At 37.6% G+C, this 21,744-nt stretch overlaps 3 protein-coding genes across 3 annotated transcripts; all 3 read left to right on the top strand.

The window, feature by feature from the left end:
• The first annotated feature begins 3,930 nt into the window (after positions 1 to 3,930).
• LOC140793905 (VAN3-binding protein) lies at positions 3,931 to 6,407 on the top strand. Its single transcript, XM_073145681.1, has 7 exons — positions 3,931 to 4,470; positions 4,556 to 4,630; positions 4,722 to 4,790; positions 5,016 to 5,376; positions 5,466 to 5,624; positions 5,795 to 5,902; positions 5,979 to 6,407. Exons 1-7 carry the CDS (start codon positions 4,288 to 4,290, stop codon positions 6,182 to 6,184), a joined length of 1,161 nt encoding a protein of 386 aa, XP_073001782.1. The 5' UTR covers positions 3,931 to 4,287; the 3' UTR covers positions 6,185 to 6,407.
• A 7,525-nt stretch (positions 6,408 to 13,932) lies between these two features.
• On the top strand, positions 13,933 to 16,434 carry LOC140780470 (RING-H2 finger protein ATL13-like). The gene has a single exon (XM_073126055.1). It carries the CDS (start codon positions 14,336 to 14,338, stop codon positions 15,734 to 15,736), a length of 1,401 nt encoding a protein of 466 aa, XP_072982156.1. The 5' UTR covers positions 13,933 to 14,335; the 3' UTR covers positions 15,737 to 16,434.
• A 2,537-nt stretch (positions 16,435 to 18,971) lies between these two features.
• LOC140799379 (UDP-glycosyltransferase 73B1-like) lies at positions 18,972 to 20,586 on the top strand. The gene has a single exon (XM_073153698.1). It carries the CDS (start codon positions 18,977 to 18,979, stop codon positions 20,420 to 20,422), a length of 1,446 nt encoding a protein of 481 aa, XP_073009799.1. The 5' UTR covers positions 18,972 to 18,976; the 3' UTR covers positions 20,423 to 20,586.
• The last annotated feature ends 1,158 nt before the right edge of the window (positions 20,587 to 21,744 follow it).

The following is a 21,744-nucleotide window of genomic DNA, read 5'->3' as shown; positions in this document are numbered from 1 at the left end:
TCGGACCAAAAGCCCTTGAAGTCGAGAAGGGTTGCGTGGAAGGAGGCAACGCCAACCTAGACGTTGTAGCCATGTGGATCTCGTCGATTAGGGCCGCCCTCATGGGTCTCAATGGAGGCGACGCCAACCTCGTCACTGCCATGAATCCCCGGTGGATCTCGTTCCCGAAGCCCTTAAAGTCAAGAATGGTTGTGCGGAAGGAGGTGATACTAGCCTAGATGCTGTAACCATGTGGGTCTCGACAGAGGCGACTCGAAAGGAGGCGGCAGAGGTGACCCCAACCTCTTGGCCGACTGCCTTGTCTCCTTCACTTGCCTTCTCTACGAACTTCTCAAGCACACAGAAGGAGGCAGCGGAGGCGACCCTAACCTTGTTGTCGTGGTGGCCAACTGCGTGGGTCTTGCTGAGGAGGGCCCGCCACGAAGGTGTTGATGAGGAGTGTCCACCACGTGGATCTTGAATGGGCTGCCACAGTGGACCACTGCGTGGGTCGTTCTTAAGGATCTTTTGGCTGTGGGGAAGGCGGCGAGCTAAGGAGGGCTAGATGGAAGTGATGGTCGGCAATGAGTTATTTGGCCAAATGAAATAGAGGGAAAAAGGAGAGTGGAAGGTATTTTGGTCCATTACCGTTGGACCAAAATGAAATTAATATTTTTCCCTCCGAATGAAGCCATTTTTGTCATTTTAATCTATCATGAATGCCACGTAGTTTAAATCTATTAAAAAGACAAACGGTAGACTAATAGAACGGTGCAATTGAAATAAATTTAAAGTTTAAGAGAACATTGTAACTTAAAAAAATTTGGAAGGTCCCGTGCAAATCTGGTATACTTGTGTTGACGTAATTAACCCTAAAATAAATAATAGCAAAATATATTTTACCATATCAAAATACGTTTAAAATTATTTTTTCTCATATATTTAAAAAAAATTAAACTAATCTATGTACTTATAATTAAAATTAGATTATTAATTTTTTTTATTAAACTTAACTGAACATCGTCAAAATAACCAAAATCCATCTCTCATGTTTGTCAAGTAAAGCGCGCCGATTTTTAAGATAATGCCGCCAAATAACTAAAACAGTTAAAGTCCTCAGTTAAATTTTATTAAATTTAACCGTGTCACTTTAATTATAAGTAGTCTTTGGTTTAAAAACTTTTAAAGTTAATTTGAACGTAATCCAATGTGTTAAATTAATCTTTTGTTAAGGTGTCATCGTTTATGGACAATTGGATGGAACAATTGAGATGTAAAAGTCAAGAGGTATCTGTTAAGAGATTTCACAATCAATCAAGCTTTTATTAGGGCCAATTAGCATTGGATAGAGATAGAACAAGGAATAAAAGAGGTTTTTATCCCATTTTCGTGAGATGTTTTGTTGAAAACAAAAAATGCTGAAATAAAAATATAAGATAAAACGGTGTTTAGCTATAATAATTGGGATAAGAGATAAAAATGATCAAATTATATTATTGTCATGCACATAAATATTCTTATTTATTTCTTTAGAGAAAGATAAGAAATAGGTAATTAAAATTGTATTATATTTTAAAAAATTATATTATTATATCATAATTCTTTTTTAGAATTTTTGGCTAGAAAGCTAATTAATTTACTTTATCATAATTTATATAATATAGATACAATCATAGACGAGAATTTCATATTGAAATATTTTCAGTACAAATATATTTTAATATAGTCAATATAAATGTATATTATACTTTTATTATAAATCAATAATTTGGCCTTTTTGGGAGGGGCAATTTAGTTATTTGAGAAGTTGGGATAAAAAAATATCGCAAAAAGTGGGGGTTTAATTTGTTTTTTTCATCCCATATTTTGGTCCCCTGTTTGGCAGGAATATTTAAAATAAAAGAGGATTTATTCAGGATAAACTTTCTTTTATCTCAATTGCCAAATGGCCCCCTACTTGGAGATTGCGTAGATTAGACCTTGTAATCTAAAAAGTGCTATTTCGAACTATTGGACCTATTGGTATCTCCTTTCTATTTTTGAAGATCTCTGTCTAGAATAGTATATTAGGAAGGAAGGTAATTTGTAGTTTAGACCTCGTATTAAAGTTTATATCTTTTTAGGCCTAATCATCTGCCCAGATGATTAGGATATGTGGGTGTCATGTGCTCACAGATTAAATAATTTGTTGCTTAATATTAGAAGACTCAGCTCAAATATTTAATCTATATATTGAGAAGCGCTAGTCTTTTTATTTAGTTTACCGGCTAATAATTCATTAAAAAATATTTCCTTTTCATTATATAATACACGTATGAAATAAAACAGTTCTCTTCATGCTTCAGATGTTTAGAGGTGTTTTTTAATGTGAAAGTTTCTTGCTTTCCCCGTTTTTTTTTGGATAAAAAAAAATAAAAATAAAGTCTTGCTTCCTTACACCCAAATATTCATGGAGAAGAACCTGTCCACTGGATGAGAATTAATAAGTATACTAAGAAAATAAAATTGCTCCCCCCAAAAAAGTAAGAGGCATTAATGTGTGCATTTCTAGGGCCTCCTATCTACTAGTTGTGGCCCTTGTAGTTAGGGATGAAAACAGGTCGGATTAATTCTGACCCGATCCGATTCAGATTGAATTCGGATAAAAATTTTCTATCCGATTCGTATACGGATAGAATTTTTGAAAAAAATTCGAATACGGGTCGGATATATTTTTCAGATTCGGATACCGATATTGGATATCCGTTTATCCACATATTTTTTTAAAATAATTTACAGTTTTTAATTTGCTTATTTAAATAGTAAATATTAATATTACTACTAATAATACATTATATATTATTTATAGAGATTAATTTCTCTAATTTTATAAATTTGACATAAAAAAAAATTATTTATCACAAAACTCTTAATAATTTTATGTTAATTATATATAAATAAAATATTATAATTATTTTAAATTCAATCAATATCCGTTTAAGATCCGATCCTCTATTCGAAAATTATCTGTATCCGTTTAGTTAGGATATGGTTTTAAATTTTGCTATTCTTCCAATATCCGTATACGAATCCCTATCCGGACTAAAAATATGGATTCGGATATGAATTGAGCACTATCTGATCCGTATCCAATCCGTTTTCACCCCTACATTTAGTTCTTGAGGGCCTCATCCTAATTTTGATTTCCTTTGAGATATTTATAAAGGCCCAATTCTTGCCGCAGCATCGCTTTAGGCATCAATAAAGTCCCTTATGATTGTTATCTAAAGTTTCAAAAGGTTATGATGCTAGTAATAAATAGACACAAGATTAAAGGTTAAGACTAGCATACACAATGATTAAGAGGCACCAATCCTCGCATGCTCTTTAAGAAACAGCCCACTCGAAAAAGAGGAACTATAAACTAAAAGCTTACCACTTTTTATTAATCTAGAAGACTACGTTAGAAGCCCCATAATAAATACCCTTCCCAAAGTGATGATGAACAGTTCTAAAGCCAAAACAGGGAGTTGCCCAACTAGTTCGAATCATTCTATCCTTATTAAAAAGCCAGCTTTGTAGGTTACGTGAGGAGTGGTATAATATAGAAGTAGGAACAAGCTTGCTGGCCTTTGAATTCTTCATAAGAAATTTGCAGCTAAAGCAGGGATAAAATTAAGCTCATTTGGGGTCCTCAAATGGAAAATTACATCTCCCTTGCTTCATTAACATATTTACAAACTATATATTCTACCTGTAGTTTGATATTTTATCTCATTGAAACTTAATTAAGACCTTCAGTAGTGCTGCTGTTAGCTGCACGTTTGGCAATGATGTTTGGAAGGTTCCTCCCCATCTTTACTCTTTTTCTTTTTCCATTTGCTAGCTGTTAAGGTAGTGGCATCCCAACATCCCTAGCTTTTGTAATTAGCCAAAATTAATACATGGGTGGCACCTCACTAATCAAGAACTGAGCGACTGTTAACAATGAAGCTTTATAGGCCAGGAGGCCACCATTCTGATTCCATCCTTGTCTATGAAAACTGGAGCTTTTGGTGGTGCTAATGATCCACTCCACCTGCCTTTCTCTAGTGGGATTAGTTTTTAATTATGCATAAACCCATCCCCTATATGTTAGGTTAAAGTGGTTGGGTGGGGAGGATTAGTCATGTGAGGAACCTAATTCTCTCAAAGATGCAATTATAGTCTGTTGTCATTAAAGAGAATGGTGAAATTTGTGAAGGAAGAAGTTGTTATATAGAAGTGATTGTGCTACGATTGTGCAATCTATCAGAAAACCCATTTGGAGCTGTTTGTTTTCCTCTTGTGATGGATTTGGACGTGAAATTTATCGATCATGAAGCATCTCTCGGGCCAATGGATCTCCTTTCGAGTGCATGGTGCAGCTCTGCCATTCAAGTTCTTCAGCCAAAAGCGCAGGATTGCTTGCTGACTTCATTAACGGATAAACCGATCATCGCTTACGAAAATGATATGAAAGTTCCTTCGTTGGTGAGCAGACTGAAACCAAGCATTACATCATTAGTTTGTATCTTCAGTACAGCAAAAGGAAGAAGTAACCCTGTGAAGTTTGCAGAAGAGCAATCATAGCTTAGTGATGGATGAAGGCGGAGCCAAGTCGCTTCCGCAATGGAAGTACGATGATCTTAAGGTAAATGTGGATCTTTCATGTAATAGAATTACGTCTGAAGTTTTAAAGATCGTCTCTGATAGAAATAATAAGCAAAGACTTTTCTCTCCAGTCATGGATATGGTTGCAGAAGGCAATACATCCAGAATTAGATTATGATCTCTGCTCGAGAAAGAAATGGGTAAGGATAAGACTTAATATTATTTCGATGATTACGATTTCCTGACTCTGTTTTTAGCGTATGAAAAATCTCAGATAATTACTATAGTCTCTGTTCTTCCTCATCAATATGCTAAATTTAACTTCTTGGGTACGTTAGTAGTTACATTCATTACGTGTGCAAAGTGATTGTTCCAACAGAGTATGATCATGTAATCATATACTGCAAGTCGTTTCCTCGTCGCAGCTTTCTCGAAAGTTCACACCTTGGAGCGGTATCTCTATAAAGAAATGGGTGAAGGAAATCAAGCAAAAGCGCAAAGAAGCAGAGCGGTTGCAGAGAGCGGAGGTTCATGCGGCGATCTCAGTTGCAGGAGTCGCAGCCGCGCTTGCAGCCATAGCATCGGAGAAATATGCAGACCCAAACCAACCAAATTCTCTGAAAGAGGCTGCGGTGGCATCTGCAGCAGCATTAGTTGCAGCACAATGCGTGCAAGTAGCAGAATCAGTCGGCGCGAAGAGGGAGCAAATCACCTCAGCTATTAGTGCAGCCATGACCTCCACTGATGCAAACAACATCGTCACCCTCACTGCTGCTGCAGCTACATGTATTCGTTGTTAAACTTAGTGTGCCCCATAAGCTTAGGAGTAATAAATCTTTTCACAGGGTAAATAACAACTCTTCTGAATGTTTCAGCATTGAGAGGTGCAGCTACACTTAGAGGAAGGCCAGGTCACAGGGAGAAGATCAAAGGGAGTTCGCCCACACTCGTACACGATGAATTTGAACTTGATTTTGGAAGGTGTCGCACGGCCCTGGCGAAGGGTGATGAGATCCTTGTGGCAACGCCAGATGGTATGTATGCAGTCAAATTACATGTTCGTGTTACATGATAGACAAATCCAATATATTCATATTTGGTCTCATGCAGAGCCTTCAAGAGAAGTAGATCTCATCTCCTGTTTTGAGATCCTAAGTCTAATAGAACCCAAGGCATATCTATCCTTTTTCATGTTTCTTTGCAGGTAAATTCAGGTTAAGAACAGTCTCAGCTACAATGAACAGAGATGGTCAAATTCTTTTGAAAGTCAAAAAGATCAACATGATAATGTCCTTCTCAAGCGCAAAAGAAAGTAAGCTAAAGTTTCTTACACTAGTATTATTACCTCCTTAAATATGTTGGCGTAATATAATCCATCTGTTTCACAGGCATCATTTATGACTTGCATGTAAGCCCTCCAGAGAAGCCTATTCGGGAAGATGCAACATACTCCATAGATATGACAACAAGCAAAGGCAAGATCGAGCTCAAACTCAGAGATTATATGCAGTACAAGAAGTGGGTCTCAACAATAAATCATATGCTAATGCTTTCCAAAACATTTACCAGATATGAGCTACCTACTACTCAGTAGGACCTAATTGACATGCTCAATTGTTCTAAAGGACTTGAACATTTCATATAACTTGTTCTTATGCTTGGGTTTTTCTTTTCTTTTCTTTTCTTTTTTCTTCTTTTGGTTGCATGTTCATAAACCAGTGGTTGGAGATAGTAAAATAAGGTGTGAACATTGATCTGTACGCTACCTCATGTGAGTGAGTATTTGGTTTATAATATGAAAGAACTAACCATAGAAATTGATTAGTGTGGACCGTTGGATGGTAGATCTCACGAATCACTAGGAGGATCTACCGCTTCTATCATGCTACCGTCCCATTATAGGAGGATCTTTCATTATGGTCATGATAAGAATTTCTAATATATATATATATATATATATATATACTAATTGTTTATAGATTTAATAATTATATCACAAGTTTGTATACACTCAGAGAATGAATTTGTAGCTGATATTTAATCCGTATCTATTGTTATACTTAGCAGATTACATGGACACATAGGGGAAGAAAATGTGTTAGTAATTAAGTTAAGTCTGTTTTCACTCCCTAATTGGGTCTGAATCGACTTGATTCCACTTGTCCCCCACTTGGGAGCCCGCCTTCTTCGATAACTAAACTAGACAAATGATCCAATCTTTCATAGAAACGGAGCAATTTTGAATTTCTATTTAGAAGTTTGTAAGATAAGATCGAACTACTTGTACTAATATTAGACATATTATTTGTATAATTAATTTAAAGAGCATAGAAAGAGGAGAAAGAGTTAGGGGGGCTCAAATTTTGATATGCAGCTCAAAAACTCTTACCAAAGTAATTACAAAAGGCTATATCCATTATTTGATTCCAAGCCCATCAAGTGTCACATTTGCTAGACAAGCGAATTTTTCTCGTTACATCGAATCACCCCCAATTGTAGACGTTAAACCCCACAAGCCAAGAAGGCCACTGCCATGAACAGCTAGCCATCCAGGAAAACATCTCTAGCTCCGTATTGTAAGTAGTCTGGGAAGTGACCATACCATACCATATATAATAAATACTCCCCAACCCATTCCATGTAGCAATTTAACTTCCACTTGGGGTGGGTAGTTGGAGCAGCGTTATAGCCAAAAGAAAGGAGGTTAGAAAACCTTCTGTGGCTTTGTTTGCAAGCCATCTAATGTGTGCTGTCACTTCTGATTCGTATAGTAGTGATGATGATGATGAATAGAAGGAAGAATAGGATATTGTTTTTCAGGGATTCTCTCTGTACCCGAATAATTACGACTTCCAATAACCTAAGGCTAGGCTGTACTCCCTTATATATAGTTCGTTCTAAAGGCAAGAGAAACGAAACCTAGAAGGTTAGAAATCTCTGTCTTACGGCATGAGTTGATTAAAAAATAATAGTAAAAGTGTTTGACCGTGCAGACTGGTGTTTACGTAGGTCTGACAAAGATAAAAGTAATGCATGCATTACGTAGAATCCATTAAACCTTTGGAGTTCACCCTCTAAGTTGCGTGAGTTAGGAGATAAGAGATGTGAATATATTGTGTGATGGAAGAAGTAACAGTAGTACTCATCACATTCGTACTTCCCCTACCATTTCAACAGTTACAATCACCATCCATTTCCCAGCTATATTAATTAATTTCTTCTACCCATCCGATTTATCTTGTTCCGATTAATTACATGTGATAGGGTCTGCTATGCTAAACTTCTTCTTTTATTCTCATTTCCTGATAGCATGGAAAGAAACACACAAATGGGAATGTCAGCTGGCTACCCCCCCCCCTTTGATCTCACCTCATTAACTCCTTGCATTCCTTTTCCTATGTATATATATAGTAGACCTCCTCCATCCATCTCATCTAAACATGCAATACCGTCTTGCCAATCGAGCCCTTTGTTTCTAACCCTAACAATATGCCTTTTTCTTCCCCTTGGATCCATGTTTCATCCAGTAGATATCATACTACTCGATGTAGCTTGAGATGGAGGGCTTTTCTTCCTCCGAGTTTTGAGTTCGGTTGGTTCGTGAAGAGGAGATTGAAAGGTCGCAGGATGTGCTACGCTGGCTAGCTGACAATGGTGCTATCCTCACCGAGCTTTTCTCCTTCCTCGATAAATAGATATTTAAGATATCTATAGTCATTTTCTTGACCTTGCAAGACTTTCTTCTCGGAGAGGGGAACTCGTGGCCGCTCTCTACTCCGTTCTAATTCATGACTATTATCTTTACTCCGGTCAATGCTTCCATCTTATTGCTTCTCTTCTATCCCTCTTGAGCTTGATTAATTTGTAACTTTGGATACCAAGGAACATACTGAGTTTCGAGTGTTGTTGCTGAAGTTTGAGATTTTATGTGTTCTATCATGTATGGTTTTTCGTATGATTCTTTACATCTTGATCATTATTACTAAGTAGTTTTTCTCCATTACTCTTGTTCTCGTTGGACTAAGCATGCATGGAGCAGTACTGAGAGTGATTGAATTAATTAGCTGCAGAAACCAACTAAATTGTGTGCTTTCCTTTTAATTAATTAACATAATTCTACTGAAAAGATCTAATTAACATCGCTACACATGTGCTACTCAAATCTAGTATTCAAACAGATAAAAATAATAAACTTTACTATTCAACAGTTGGAATATAAAAAAGGAACATACTCGTTGAAATAGGAGTAGCTATTATTTCAGCAGTACTTAAATCCTGGTCAAACCAACTACCTCAATAGGTGCTACAATGTGGTGTTAAATGCTAGAGAACTATGAAGTTAGTTCTCCTACAGTGAGTAATAAAAGGCTGATAGAGGCATCTCGTCCTATATTTTTCAAACTCATCATATTGGATGCCAGTCTTCTAACTTTAGATCGATTGGCATTTATTTCATAGTAAGATTTAGAAATTTTTTTACATAATTATCACTATATTTTTATACAGTGTTATATTTGCCATTAAAGTCATTAAGTTCTTTTTTTCTAATACAATTCTACGGAAGGATATTTTTTTAATTTTTATGATCATCAGTTAAAAAATACTTTTATCAATTACTAATCATAACAGCAATTATGAAATTAGCTAATATGGTGGCAATTATAATGTTATAAATTGTTTAATGGGAATTATGTAAAAACCCCTAAGATTTATTAAGGAAAGGACGGAAAATTAAGGAAATATTAATTAGACGGGCCCAAATAAAAGGGGCCCGGCCTGGGCACGGTCTAAGCTCATTGGTCTTAAGATTTAATCAATTTAAAAAACATTTAAAGTATAATACAAGATTTACTAATTACTCTCCCTTTTTCTTCTATTCAAATATAATGCGAGGACTTCCACCGATTCATTATTTTTATTTTTTTATAAAAAAATAAGTAATTAAAAAAGAGAAATAAAATACGACTAATTTATTGATATTTTTAATCCATAATTTTTATTGAATCATTTATCTACGTGAAAGCACAAGACTCGCAGTAGATTTATCTCGAACAGTGGATTTTAAAAATTATAAAATTATTCATATGTTTCGTCTCGCTTATAAATTAGGATAAATTTTTGAGATATGATTATAACTATCAAGTTAAAAAAAACGGTCAAAATTACAAGTTTACAAAGGTGAGGTCCTGAGGTATTAGGTAGTATTACGAAACCTTTGAAGACTTGTAACATTTCTTTTCCTGAAACCAAGCTTTCACGTGATAGAACGTCCATTTGACATTATATCCACATAGAGACAAGGTTTGTTAAGGCAAAGTAAATGGGTTGATAATATTTGAGGCTCAAGTTAAAAAATATAAATTTAAAAAAAAAAACGTCACTGTATAAAAAAGTCATCTATCTTTTCTAACCAAGGGACCACTTATTTATTAATTTATTAAGACTCCTACTATAGGCTATAGCTATGACGTCACGATGGATTTTGTAATTGTATAGTATATGTTTTAGATGCTTGTTTTTTTCTACTCTCTCTTTATTTTCTTTTTATTGTATTGTATTAAATCTATAATTTTATTAGAGTTGAAATAAAATATTTGTGTGCCGACTTTGCCTAACAAAATATTGTTAGATGAATAACGGCTAAAAGAAACTCAACCTCTCAAATTGGGCGTGTTGTTTGTTGATTAGGATTGAGATGTTTACGTATATTGATCGAGGTCTTAGTCGGTACAATTTTTATTGAATAAAGTCAGTCGATGGATAGCTTATTCGTGCTCCAAAAAAATATATATATATATAGGTGTGCCTTGATAGCTAAAAAGAAAAAGAGAGGAGAAATGGCAACAATTGTCCCACAATTGATGGAGATATAACAGAGCAAGATAGAAAGCTAATATTAAGAATTTTTTATTATCTACACTCATGTTAATAGATTACAAGGAGAAGGGCCATGCCCTAGAAATAAGTCTCTTTCTTGGCTAACGTGGACAGCACTACACTAAACAACAGTAAGAGTCACGGAAGATGAGAGTAAGGGTAAGAAGTTTCGTCCCTTCTATAGCCCTATGGGCTTAAGGAGGGGAGGGGAAAAACACGTGGCCGGTAGGGGAGAAACCCTTAAGGATAAGGGAAAGAAGAATTTGCCTAAACCTAGCACAAAACTCTAGTCCATACGAATTTAATTGCATCAAAAGATGTTTTAAGTGAAAAGGATAGTTGATCTAGGTTGAGTCTGACAAGAGTTCAATGTATAGATTATAAATTGGTGGCTTGTGCCCATCTTACATAGATATGTTTGTTGTGTTAGTCACCATAGTTAGATTAAATATCTGGACTTCCAACTAGAAAATTTGAACTTTTTAAATGTGGACATAATTTTCAATCCTATGATTTTTTTTTTCTACGGGTTTGTTGCACTTTGTCTCATTTTGGCTCAATTACACAAAACTCCTTGTATATTCAATTTAAGCATTTAAGGTCTAAAGTGCAATTGAATTTGAACATTCTTATTAGAGATGCAGTTATAAAGAATTTGATAAACTTTTCAACATATTTAAAATAATACCGATTAAATTTTAGATAATAAAAATATATTAAAAGTATAAATATATATAAGGGATAATTCTCTTTTCACCCCCCTAAACTATCACCCATTTCCACATTGACCCACTAAACTTTTTTTGGTACATACTGACCCCCTAAACTATCAGAAATACCTCACTTGATCCCTTTCGTTAGGATCCGTTACCCATTTCCATCCAAAAGATGTCACGTGATAATCACCTGACAAATATATAATAATTTTACCCTCATATATCTGCAAGTCACATGCTAAGTCATAAGAAACTTTTAGATTAACGAAAATACCCCTCATTCTCTCCCTTTATTACTATGGTCATAACCTACCCCACCGCAGCCTCCACTGTCATAGCCACCACATCCATGGCGTTGACCACCGTCGTCTCCTCCGCAACCTACTGTTGCCCTCCTCTCCGGCATGCTCAAGCTTGGATCCACCGCAAGATCTGCATCCCCGTCGGAGTTGGATCTTTGATCGACGCAGCTTCGACTGCTATACCACTGCCTCGGGCGACTGCGGCTGATCAAGGCGAGACAGATCTGCCCTCTTCTCCAAGCCCTTTCTCTGAGCCCCGCCTCAACGTTGCCGTCGCCCTCTTCTTCGAGTTCGCCATCGTCGTTGTCGTCGCCGTCTCCATCTTCTCCGAGCCCGGCGTCGTCGTCGTCATCTTCTTCGAGCCCGACGTTGTCGTCGCCATCTTCTCTAAGCCCTTCCTCTCTCTCCAAATGCCTCACGCTCTCATCTTCGAGCCCGACGTCCCTCTTCTTCGAGTTTGGCGTCGTTGTTGCCCTCTTCTTTGAGCCCAGCATCACTGGAGAGGTCGCAAGAGCCGTTGGGGAGAACGAAGACCGGCGTCATCGTTGCTCTCTTCTCCGAGCCCGACGTCCCTGAAGAGGTGATGAGGAGGGAGGCATCGGGATTAAGACAAAGGGAGAGGGTAATGAAAGAATTTAAAAAATTAAAATATTTAGAAATGGGATTAAGGCAATGAGAGAGGGTAATGAAGGAGTTTAAAAAATTAAAATATTTAATATTAGTTAAGCCACTTAATTTTCTCATCATTATAAGTGGAGGGGTAATTTGGTCAATTTATTAATTCTGTCAACGGCGTCAAGGGGGTGAGGTATTTCTGATAGTTTAGGGGGGTCAGTGTGTACCAAAAAAAAATTTAGGAGGTCAATGTGGAAATAAGTGATAGTTCAGGGGTGAAAAAAAATTATCCCTATATATAATATATTTGTCATTTGAAATCTAATCTTTATTATTTTAGATGCGTGGAAACACTTAGCCAATCTTTTACAATTATCTCTAATAAAGATCTTCATATTCGACATTAGGTTGGTCTATATAGTAAAAAAATAACTATTGCATTTTAGTCTAAATCATACGAGGCTAAGTTAAAAGAGAATTCCGTACCATTGAGCCAAACAAAATAAGATAAAGTGTAATTTCTCTTTTTGTCTGCAATTGAGAAGTACCGATAGATATGCTAATATATATATATAGAGCTAACTCTCCCTAAAATATGTTTATTGTAATGTTTGATATAATTAAAGTTAATAACATGCAGCTAGAAATAAGATCATTTTACCTCCTGTATTTTTATAAGTCTCAAACCAGTCATTATATTTATGACTAAATAAGATTGTTAATTTTTCTTTTAAATTTAACTGAGGACTATAGCTAATTTAATCATTTTGTGATATTATCTTAAAAATCTGTATATACAATAGGAATATTTTGATCATTTTAATTAATTTAATTAAGTTTAATAGAAAAAAAACTAACAATTTTATTTTAATCATAAGTAGAGGGATGGCTTGAGACTTTTTAAAGTACACGAGGTTAGGTAATTTTACTTAGAATTTTACAATTAATCCAAATTCATATCATCTTTCTTCGTTTTTGGAATTGAGTGGTAGAGTTATAACCATCCTCATCATCCATGCAGCATTTACATGTTAGGAGACCTAAAGGTAGTAGGTCCCCCATCTCCTACATCAATCATGTATCATTCATTAGACCAACTTCTCTATTTAGATTGCATGAATCGGAAATTATTTAATATTTCTTTCATCTTAGAAAACCTTTTATAAATGTAAGTTGATCTTGATAGCACGATTAATATCTAAGGTGATAAAAGGTAAAAAGGAGATTTCATTCCCTAATGTTATCCGTTTATTTCGGTGGATTGAAGTTCTACCACATCAAATTACTATGTTAACCTTTTGTGCTTCTCCATTGAATTATAATGGTCAGGAAGCCATAGATAATTGTAGTTGCATGAACAAATAAAATAAATAAATAATAATAATAATAATAATAATAACTTGATCAATTTTGTTCTCCATTGATCAACTTTTAAATTTAAAAAAAAAAGATATTAAAAAGTCAGACACTAAACACTATTGCACTCATTTAAAGTCAAAGTCTAGAGACCACAATTGGTCCAATCTCAAGCGATCCATGTTTTACTTAGCACTCCAATGTGGGGGCTCCAAAATGCCACCCATTATTTGGGTTTGGTCCATGGCTTCCCCCTATTGCCGGCATGAATTGTGAGCTAGTCCCCATGAAACCCCTAGACTTTTCCAATGTTGAACACTCCCATCCATGGATTCTCCTCCTCAGTCCTCACCCAACCTTTTAGATGCATATAGACATGAAGCAAGAGAGAGAGAGAGAGAGAGAGAGAGAGAGAGAGAGAGAGGATGGATGGATTTAATGGGACTTTGGGGTTGCTGCAAAAAGTTCTCCACGGAGAGTCAAATAGAAAAGAGAGGAGAAGCTTCGGGTTTTGAAGAGGGTGTGTTTGTAATTGTCTATCTCTCACATACAGTTGCACCATTCCAGTTGCATTTACCCAGCTGTTGGGTTTATTATTACATTTATCTTACCTTCCTCTTTCCCTATAGCAATCAATTCATTTATTTCACTTCCACATCTACTGCCAACCCATTTAATTCTCTCTCCCCATTAAGGATTCCATCTCCCGTTTCTTCCTCACATAATAGACCTGTGATGAGCTGCAGGCAAGAACACCCAGAATTTAGAAGTTGGGATCTTGGAGATAAGGGACTGATATCCAATTAAGCTTGCAGAGATGATCTGGTGAGTCCTAATCTTATATAATCTCTCCCTCTATGCTTTTGTTTAGACCGAAACATGAATTGGGCCATGCATGGAAGCATCAAAGGAGAGAGCTTTTCCCCTCCTCTCCAACTCCCACTACCAGTCTCACCACCTCCTCCACCTCCTCCACCTCCTCTCTTCTACGAGAATAATTTTCAGAACAGGATAAGCCCAAGTATCCTTCTGATTATTATAATCTTGGCAGTCATCTTCTTCATCTCTGGGTTGCTCCACCTCCTTGTTAGATACCTCTTTAGAACCACAAGCAGAGAGCCAGAGGACCTGGACAATGCCACAGTCTTGCAAGGCCAACTCCAGCAGCTCTTCCACCTCCATGATGCTGGTGTAGACCAATCCTTCATAGATACCCTCCCAGTCTTTCTCTACAAAGCCATCATAGGTCTCAAGGACCCATTCGATTGCGCTGTGTGCTTGTGTGAGTTTGAGGGAGATGACAAATTAAGACTCCTTCCTAAGTGCAGCCATGCCTTCCACCTCGACTGCATAGATACATGGCTCTTGTCACACTCCACTTGCCCTCTCTGTAGGAGTAGCCTTCTCCCTGACTACTCCCCCAACAATAGCTGCAGCCCTTTAGTCCTTGTTCTACAGTCTGGAAGTGAGAGCTCGAGGGAGATTGCCTCAGAGACGTGGGAGTCTGGATCAAATGCTCTCTTGGGTCTCCCTGGGGAAGAAGAATTCAGGCCTTCGAGCAACGAAACTTGTCAGAAACCAGGGGAGATAGCAGCAAAGGAGGAGGTTGGAACTGGATTGGCCAATTCGGAGGCTCCCGAGGCTAAGGTGGTCCATGTCAAGCTTGGGAAGTTTCGGAGTGTGGAAGCTGGAGGAGGCGAGGGAGAAGGGACAAGCAGTGGCGATACTAATCTGGATCAGAGGAGGTGCTTCTCCATGGGGTCATATGAGTATGTTATGGATGAGAATTCCCTGCTTCAAGTTGCAATTCCATCACCCAAGAAGAAACCAGCATCAAAGAAGCCAAGGAACCGGCTCGCGATGTCCGAATGCGATTACCATTCGCGAAGAGAAGGGTTCAAAGGATTCGACTCCTCGAGAATTCCCAAAGCTAAAACTGATACTGCAAGCGCTAATCTCACTTCCACTAGTCTTCAAAAGGAGAGCTTCTCGATATCCAAAATTTGGCTTCGATCAAACAAAGATAAGCCAATTGCAGGAGATAGCTCAAGGCGAGCTTCGTCGTTTCGGTTGCCATTGCAGATGAGCAGCACTAGCCCCGTCACAGTCTCAGATTACAATGTCTCAGGGTGGGAGAAGAGTGGCAGTGAAGTGGACTGGGATCTGGAGGTTGGAAGCTGCAACAATAGCTTGAGTTCTAGGGCAGATGAGGCTCCATCATTTGCCAGGAGAACATTGCTCTGGATTGTAGGAAGGCAGAGAGCTGAAAACAATCACTGAGATGGAATCAATCATATCATATGTACTTCAGATTCTTAACATTCAGCAACAGAAAAAAGGGGAAAAAAACAAGGTAAAGAATTATTTCTTGTACAGGCTTTTTGCTAATTTTTCATTCAGATTGTCATGAAATGCCTTTTTCTTTTGGGGTCTGAAGTCTGAACTTCTGTTCTGAAATAAAGAAAAGCAGAAAAAAAAATGGAAGGAGAAAATAAGTACCACCAAATTAATTACCTACCACTGATTCAATTTCAACCTATCTTTCTTATTTGGATTGATTCAAAAGCATTTGGAATTGGTCCTACTAATTCCAAATTTATACAGGGGTAAACTATAATTTGTCTCTTTCTTTCTTTTTGTAATCTTAGAGATCATGTGACAGAGGAGACCACATGAAGAGCATTCAAGTTCAAATAGTTCCATATATATTTTCTTTTTTCTTCTTGTGAGTTATTTCTTCAACGTCCTGGATCTGCTAGAGTGGCAGAGGGCCTGGTCACAGGCTGTTAGAGAGAGAGAGATATATATATAAATGCTCCTGGGCCTTTTGAATTAGTTTATCACTTTGCTGTAGATGTTCCATTTGTGAGGTTCAAAAAAGACCAATCGAGTCCTGTGGTGGTAGTGGGTACGTTTGAGAACCCTTTAAAAACTTCAAAATGAAATTTTAAAAAAAATATATTCCAAAGCCTTTTAAACCTTGTGTCTTTTGTTAGTGTCCCTGTCCCTAGGTAGAGAGTCTTCTTCTAAAGCAATCCCCAGGCAATTCAAAATTAGTTAGCAGTACCCAATACTTATTTTAATTTTTAGCTTTCTGAGATCATGGGACCTCCCTCCCTCTCCTTTAATGCTTGCTAGGCTAAGGCCACCCATTTATTACAGGGCAATCACATGCATCCCATCTCATATGGCCCCCCTAATCCCTATGCATTCATTTACTATGATGTTTCATGGATGTGATGGTGATCTTGGAGCACCAACAAAGAGCCCCAAATCTACTCCATTACAAATAATACTACTGTGTTCAATATCTCCTCCGGGAACTCCACATTGAATACTCTCTATTCTTAATTGACTACACTAGCTCAATTATTGAGCGACGAATTCTACTAGTCCCCATCACCAAGAGGACTATTGGTAGCTGTGATGTAATATGACAAGGAAGATACATTTTAATGTGAGGTTTTTCATCCCATGCATAAGTATTTGCGTATTTTGAATGGTTTATTGAAGTTTAAACTGTGTTCCAGTAAAATCTTTTGGGAATAATATGTTGTGGTTGAAGTAGGTCCAACTAACACATGCATCGTCATCTGGTTTCGTCTCCATCACTTTGAACTAATTTGAACCTGTCAACCTTAAGTTGAGCTATCAGCATCACATTTTTTTCTCACTCCATATTGTCTAAAGTTAACTTATACGCAATTAAAAGAGATTATTTTTTTTTATTAAATATACACCTTTTCTTTGCCCATACTAAATGAATATTTATTTTTTAATAGCTGTAATTTAATTTAAGACCTCAAAAATACTTTTGACATTAGTTTTCTTACCTCCTAGTATTTAAATAGATGAGTTAAATAATAAGAATCTTTTACAAATTATATTCTATATTTTATTTATTTTGTGATTCATATTTATCTTTGAAGATTTTATAACCCGACTTTTTCTTTTTCTTTATAATTTTTATTTAACACATTGACGTTGTTTTGGCTAACTAACATTAACCAAATTACTAAAATATCTCCACCACCGGTTTCTCTCCTCTCTATCCTTCCACCATCTTACTTTATATTCTCTTAACCACCTTTCACTACCACCACATTCCCTCGTCTTCACGATTCTCTTCTTATTCTTTTCTCTCCTCTTTTACCTATTCTTGTTCCGATCAGAGATTTGTTAGAGAAGATAAAGCAAGTCGAGCATCTCGATTGACTCCGATTTGAGGATTAAAATCTCGGAGACCGGCGTATTTAAATATTTTATAAATTATTTAATATATTATAATATAATATTTTATTGATGCTACTTTTTAAGTTAACACAAGGCGATAAAAAAAATTATTCCTAAAAATAAGGAGTCGAGATACAACAAAAATTCTCAAAACACAAGATGTGGTATAAAATATGATTTAAAGAAAAGGTTGAAACCAATTGGGCCTCTTTACTGGCCGGGAACTTATGGGGCATACTATGATCAAATGCTATCCATGTTGGGCCCGATCAAGATCCGGACCACCTCGAGCCTGGGGGGATCTAATAATTTGGTTCCATCAACCACACTACACTGAACACGAACAATACATTTTAAGCCAGATCTCAAGATATCACGAAGAAGAAATTAGTGAGTTGGTTCAATGTCTTTTTCTTTTTCTTTTTCCTTTTCTTATGGTTCTTTTGGATAAAAAGTATTAAAGCAATGAATACTATCCTCCTTGATTAGGACAAGATCTCTTATTGTTTAGTATATATCTGATTACAGAAAGTCATAGTTTTATGTCATCTGCAAAGATAAAAAGCCAAACCTAATCAGCTCACAAACAAAATAATCTTCCAACAAATTTGAATGGAGAATCCTCATTTTCTTGTAAGGAAAATATTATATATATAAGGTTCCGTTCCAACTGAGTTATTGAACATGATGGCGATTCGTGAAGAGTTAATTATACAAATAGGCAGCTAAAAGTATTATAATCACAATAATATAAGTCCTATATATGCTTATCTAACGATTTGAATCATAGTTAACCAATTCAACAGATATATCTGCATGGTCATTAAAACGTTATTAACAATTGCTACCTAATAAATCGTGCATAAGGGGTTTGATTCCGGTGGCTTCTATTTAAGAGGGTAGGTAGGTTTCATGAGACCAACCAAAGAGAAAAGGATGTACACTGCTATAGTGAACTTGATTATGATATCTATAAAAATAATTATCACATATATTAAGTATATTGATGGATACAAATTGGATATGATATATATATATATATATATATATTCTTAAACGATATATAGGTAAATATTAACTTTAAAAGGGTGTGTATATAAATAAAATATTTTTAAAAAGTATACATGTAAAATGGCTAAAATATTTAATTTTTTAGGTGACGTTTACTGCATAAGAAATATTTATTTATGAATTAGACTGGTTTGAAGATTGATAGGTACCTAGATTTAAAAAGAAAAGCTCTATAAAGCATGGATGTCATCGGTAGCTAGGATTCATTCCCAATTTATGGCTAATAACAGCAACGGTGACCACGTCATCATCTTCCCCTTCATGGCCAAAGGCCACACCATCCCCCTCCTCCACCTCTCCGGCGCCCTCTCTTCCCGTGGCCTACGTGTCACTCTCGTCACGACGCCGGTAAACGCACCCTTCTTCTACCACCGCCTCCACTGCCACGAGAGTAAATATAACGTCGTCATTCTAACCCTCCCTTTCCCTCACCATCCACCTCTCCCTCTCGGCGTCGAGTCCACCGACCTCCTCCCTTCGCCGGATCTATACCCCACCTTCATCCATGCTACCACTCTCCTACGCCAACCCTTCCACGACCTTCTACTAAACCTTTCGAGCTCTTCTTCTTCTTCTTCTTCTTCTCCTCCTCCTCCTCCTCTTTGTTTGATCTCCGACTTCTTCCTCGGCTGGACTCAGCCCATCTGTAGTGAACTCGGCATCCCTCGCCTTGTCTTCCACGGCATGTCGGCCTTCTCCATGTCCATATGCAAGTCCCTCTTTGCAAACACTGGTGCTTTTGCCAGCGAGGAAGATAGGTATCACGTGCCCGGCACGCCCCCTTCGCTACTGCTGACGAAGGGCGATATCCCCAAGATGATTCTCAGCTCGGCCGACCCCGACGACCTGATGACTCGGTTCCTGGACCAGGTGGACGACGCGGACTTGGATAGCTGGGGCGTGGTGGTGAATAGCTTCGCCGATGTGGAGGAGGAGGTCTACGTGAAGCTTTTCGAGTCGTTCTACCGGCGCGGGGCGAAGGCATGGATGGTGGGGCCGATGTCTCTCCTTGCAGCGGAGTTGGACGCCGAGGAGGACGATGAGGGATGCATCGGGTGGCTCGACGAGCAGCTGAGAAATCGTGGCGCGAGGTCGGTTGTGTACGCGTCGTTCGGGACTCAGGCGCATGTGACGGACGAGCAGCTCGACGAGGTCGCTCACGGGCTATCCGCCTCGGGATACGCGTTCCTGTGGGTAGTCCGATCCAAGACGTGGGTGCCGCCATTCTCTCTGGAGCTCGAAGGTAAGGTCGTCAGGACGTGGGCCCCACAGAAGCAGGTGCTGGGTCACGTGGCGGTCGGAGGATTTATCAGCCACTGCGGCTGGAACTCCGTGCTGGAGAGCTTGTCGGCAGGGGTGCCAATGCTGACGTGGCCGATGATCGCCGAGCAGGCGCTAAACGCGAAGCACGTGGTGGATGTCCTCGGCGTGGGCGTGAACCTCGGCTCAAGAGCTGGTGAGATAGTGAGGAGGGAAGAGGTGACCAAGGGGGTGAATGAAGTGATGGGAGGAGGGGAGAAGGGAAGGAGGGCGAGGGAGAGGGTGGGGGATCTCCGACGAGAGGCGGAGGAAGCGGTGAAGGAGGGTGGCTCGTCCAACCGAGCGTTGGATGAGCTCTTAGAGGAACTTCGAAAAGGTGGTCGTTACATTAGCAATGTCTAAGGTATTTGTTAGAATATAAATTTATAAAAATCACTATTAGAGCTTATCCTACTTATTTTTTTTGCTTGAAAATATAAAATTCTGCTCATTTAAATTAAATTTATTTTTTAGACTTATCAAAATATTTTAGCTCAGGTGTGAGTGAAAGTGTTAAAATATAAAAATAACTTTTTAGAATAATTTGTATAGTTGATGATTAAAAATATTGATGTCTATATCTGAGAAAGAGTTTTTTAATTCTTGGTTTCATGATGATTTTTTGCAAGTTGCATGTTGCAAGTTTTGTAGCTGAAGGGTGCCAACTAAAGCTCTTCTCCTACATATTGAGTAGGCACACTTATACTCAATATGTGGCCTATGAAAAGAAATATGGACCACCTTTTTTCTTTCACCATCTATATGTATTTGAAGTTTAGGAGGTTATTGCTCATAAACTCACGGTCATGGTTGGTGTTACTTTGGAGATGAACAAGGTAAATTCAAAGTTGTTATTGTAACTATCATTTAAATTATTTGGACGGTGAGAAATCAAAGTGCTTCGAGAGTACCAAACTAAGCTAGTGCCCTTTAATCTTTCACATCTTGTTTGATTTGAGACTAAGTCTCAAACTCGATTAGTTAGTCTTATTTTTTAATTTTAATTTAAAAAAAATCAATTAAATTTGAAAAAGATAAAAAGATATTACTGAACCTGTTCAGAGAGAGATTCTAAACTCTTGAAAACTATGAGAATATTAGGGTTGAGATACTATGTACCACTACAAGTGATAGGGTGAAGAGCTAGACTCCTCAAAAGCAAATTTCATAAATCTCAATTTTTATAGGTTATGAAACTCACAAGATTTGATAGAGTTGGAGTCTTTATAAGAGGGCCTCAAAATAACCTATTACACATCGTTGCTGAGCCAACCAAGATGGGCTCAACTCTTGAAGTTGAGGCTTAGGTGCTGCTAAAAACCTTCACTATTGTTGTTAATGTCAAGCTCAAGCATGTCGTTTTTGAATGGTACTCTTCTATTGTTACCAATGTGGTAAACAAATCAGAGGAAACCCTATGGTCCTTTCGGAATACCCTTTGCCACTGCAGTTCATTATTTAGCTCTTTTGAATCCTTTTTCTTATTGTGCATGCCTATAGAGTCTGTAATAAAGCCAGCTTATTGAGCTGCTCATTTTGGTCTGCATTAAACTTTTAAAGCTTTTATTGATGGCCATATGCTTTGTGTCGAATCCTTGGGCCTCCTAAGCCCTAGGATGATTATAAGCTAGTCTCTCAGCTCCCTATTATAAAAAAGAAGAAGGAAAAAACTTGAAAGAAAACCC

Source organism: Typha latifolia, chromosome 1, assembly GCF_019914945.1.
Source record: "Typha latifolia isolate L0001 chromosome 1, TyphaL0001v2, whole genome shotgun sequence".
Classification (NCBI taxonomy): domain Eukaryota; kingdom Viridiplantae; phylum Streptophyta; class Magnoliopsida; order Poales; family Typhaceae; genus Typha; species Typha latifolia.
This window is presented reverse-complemented; position numbering and strand designations above follow the sequence as displayed.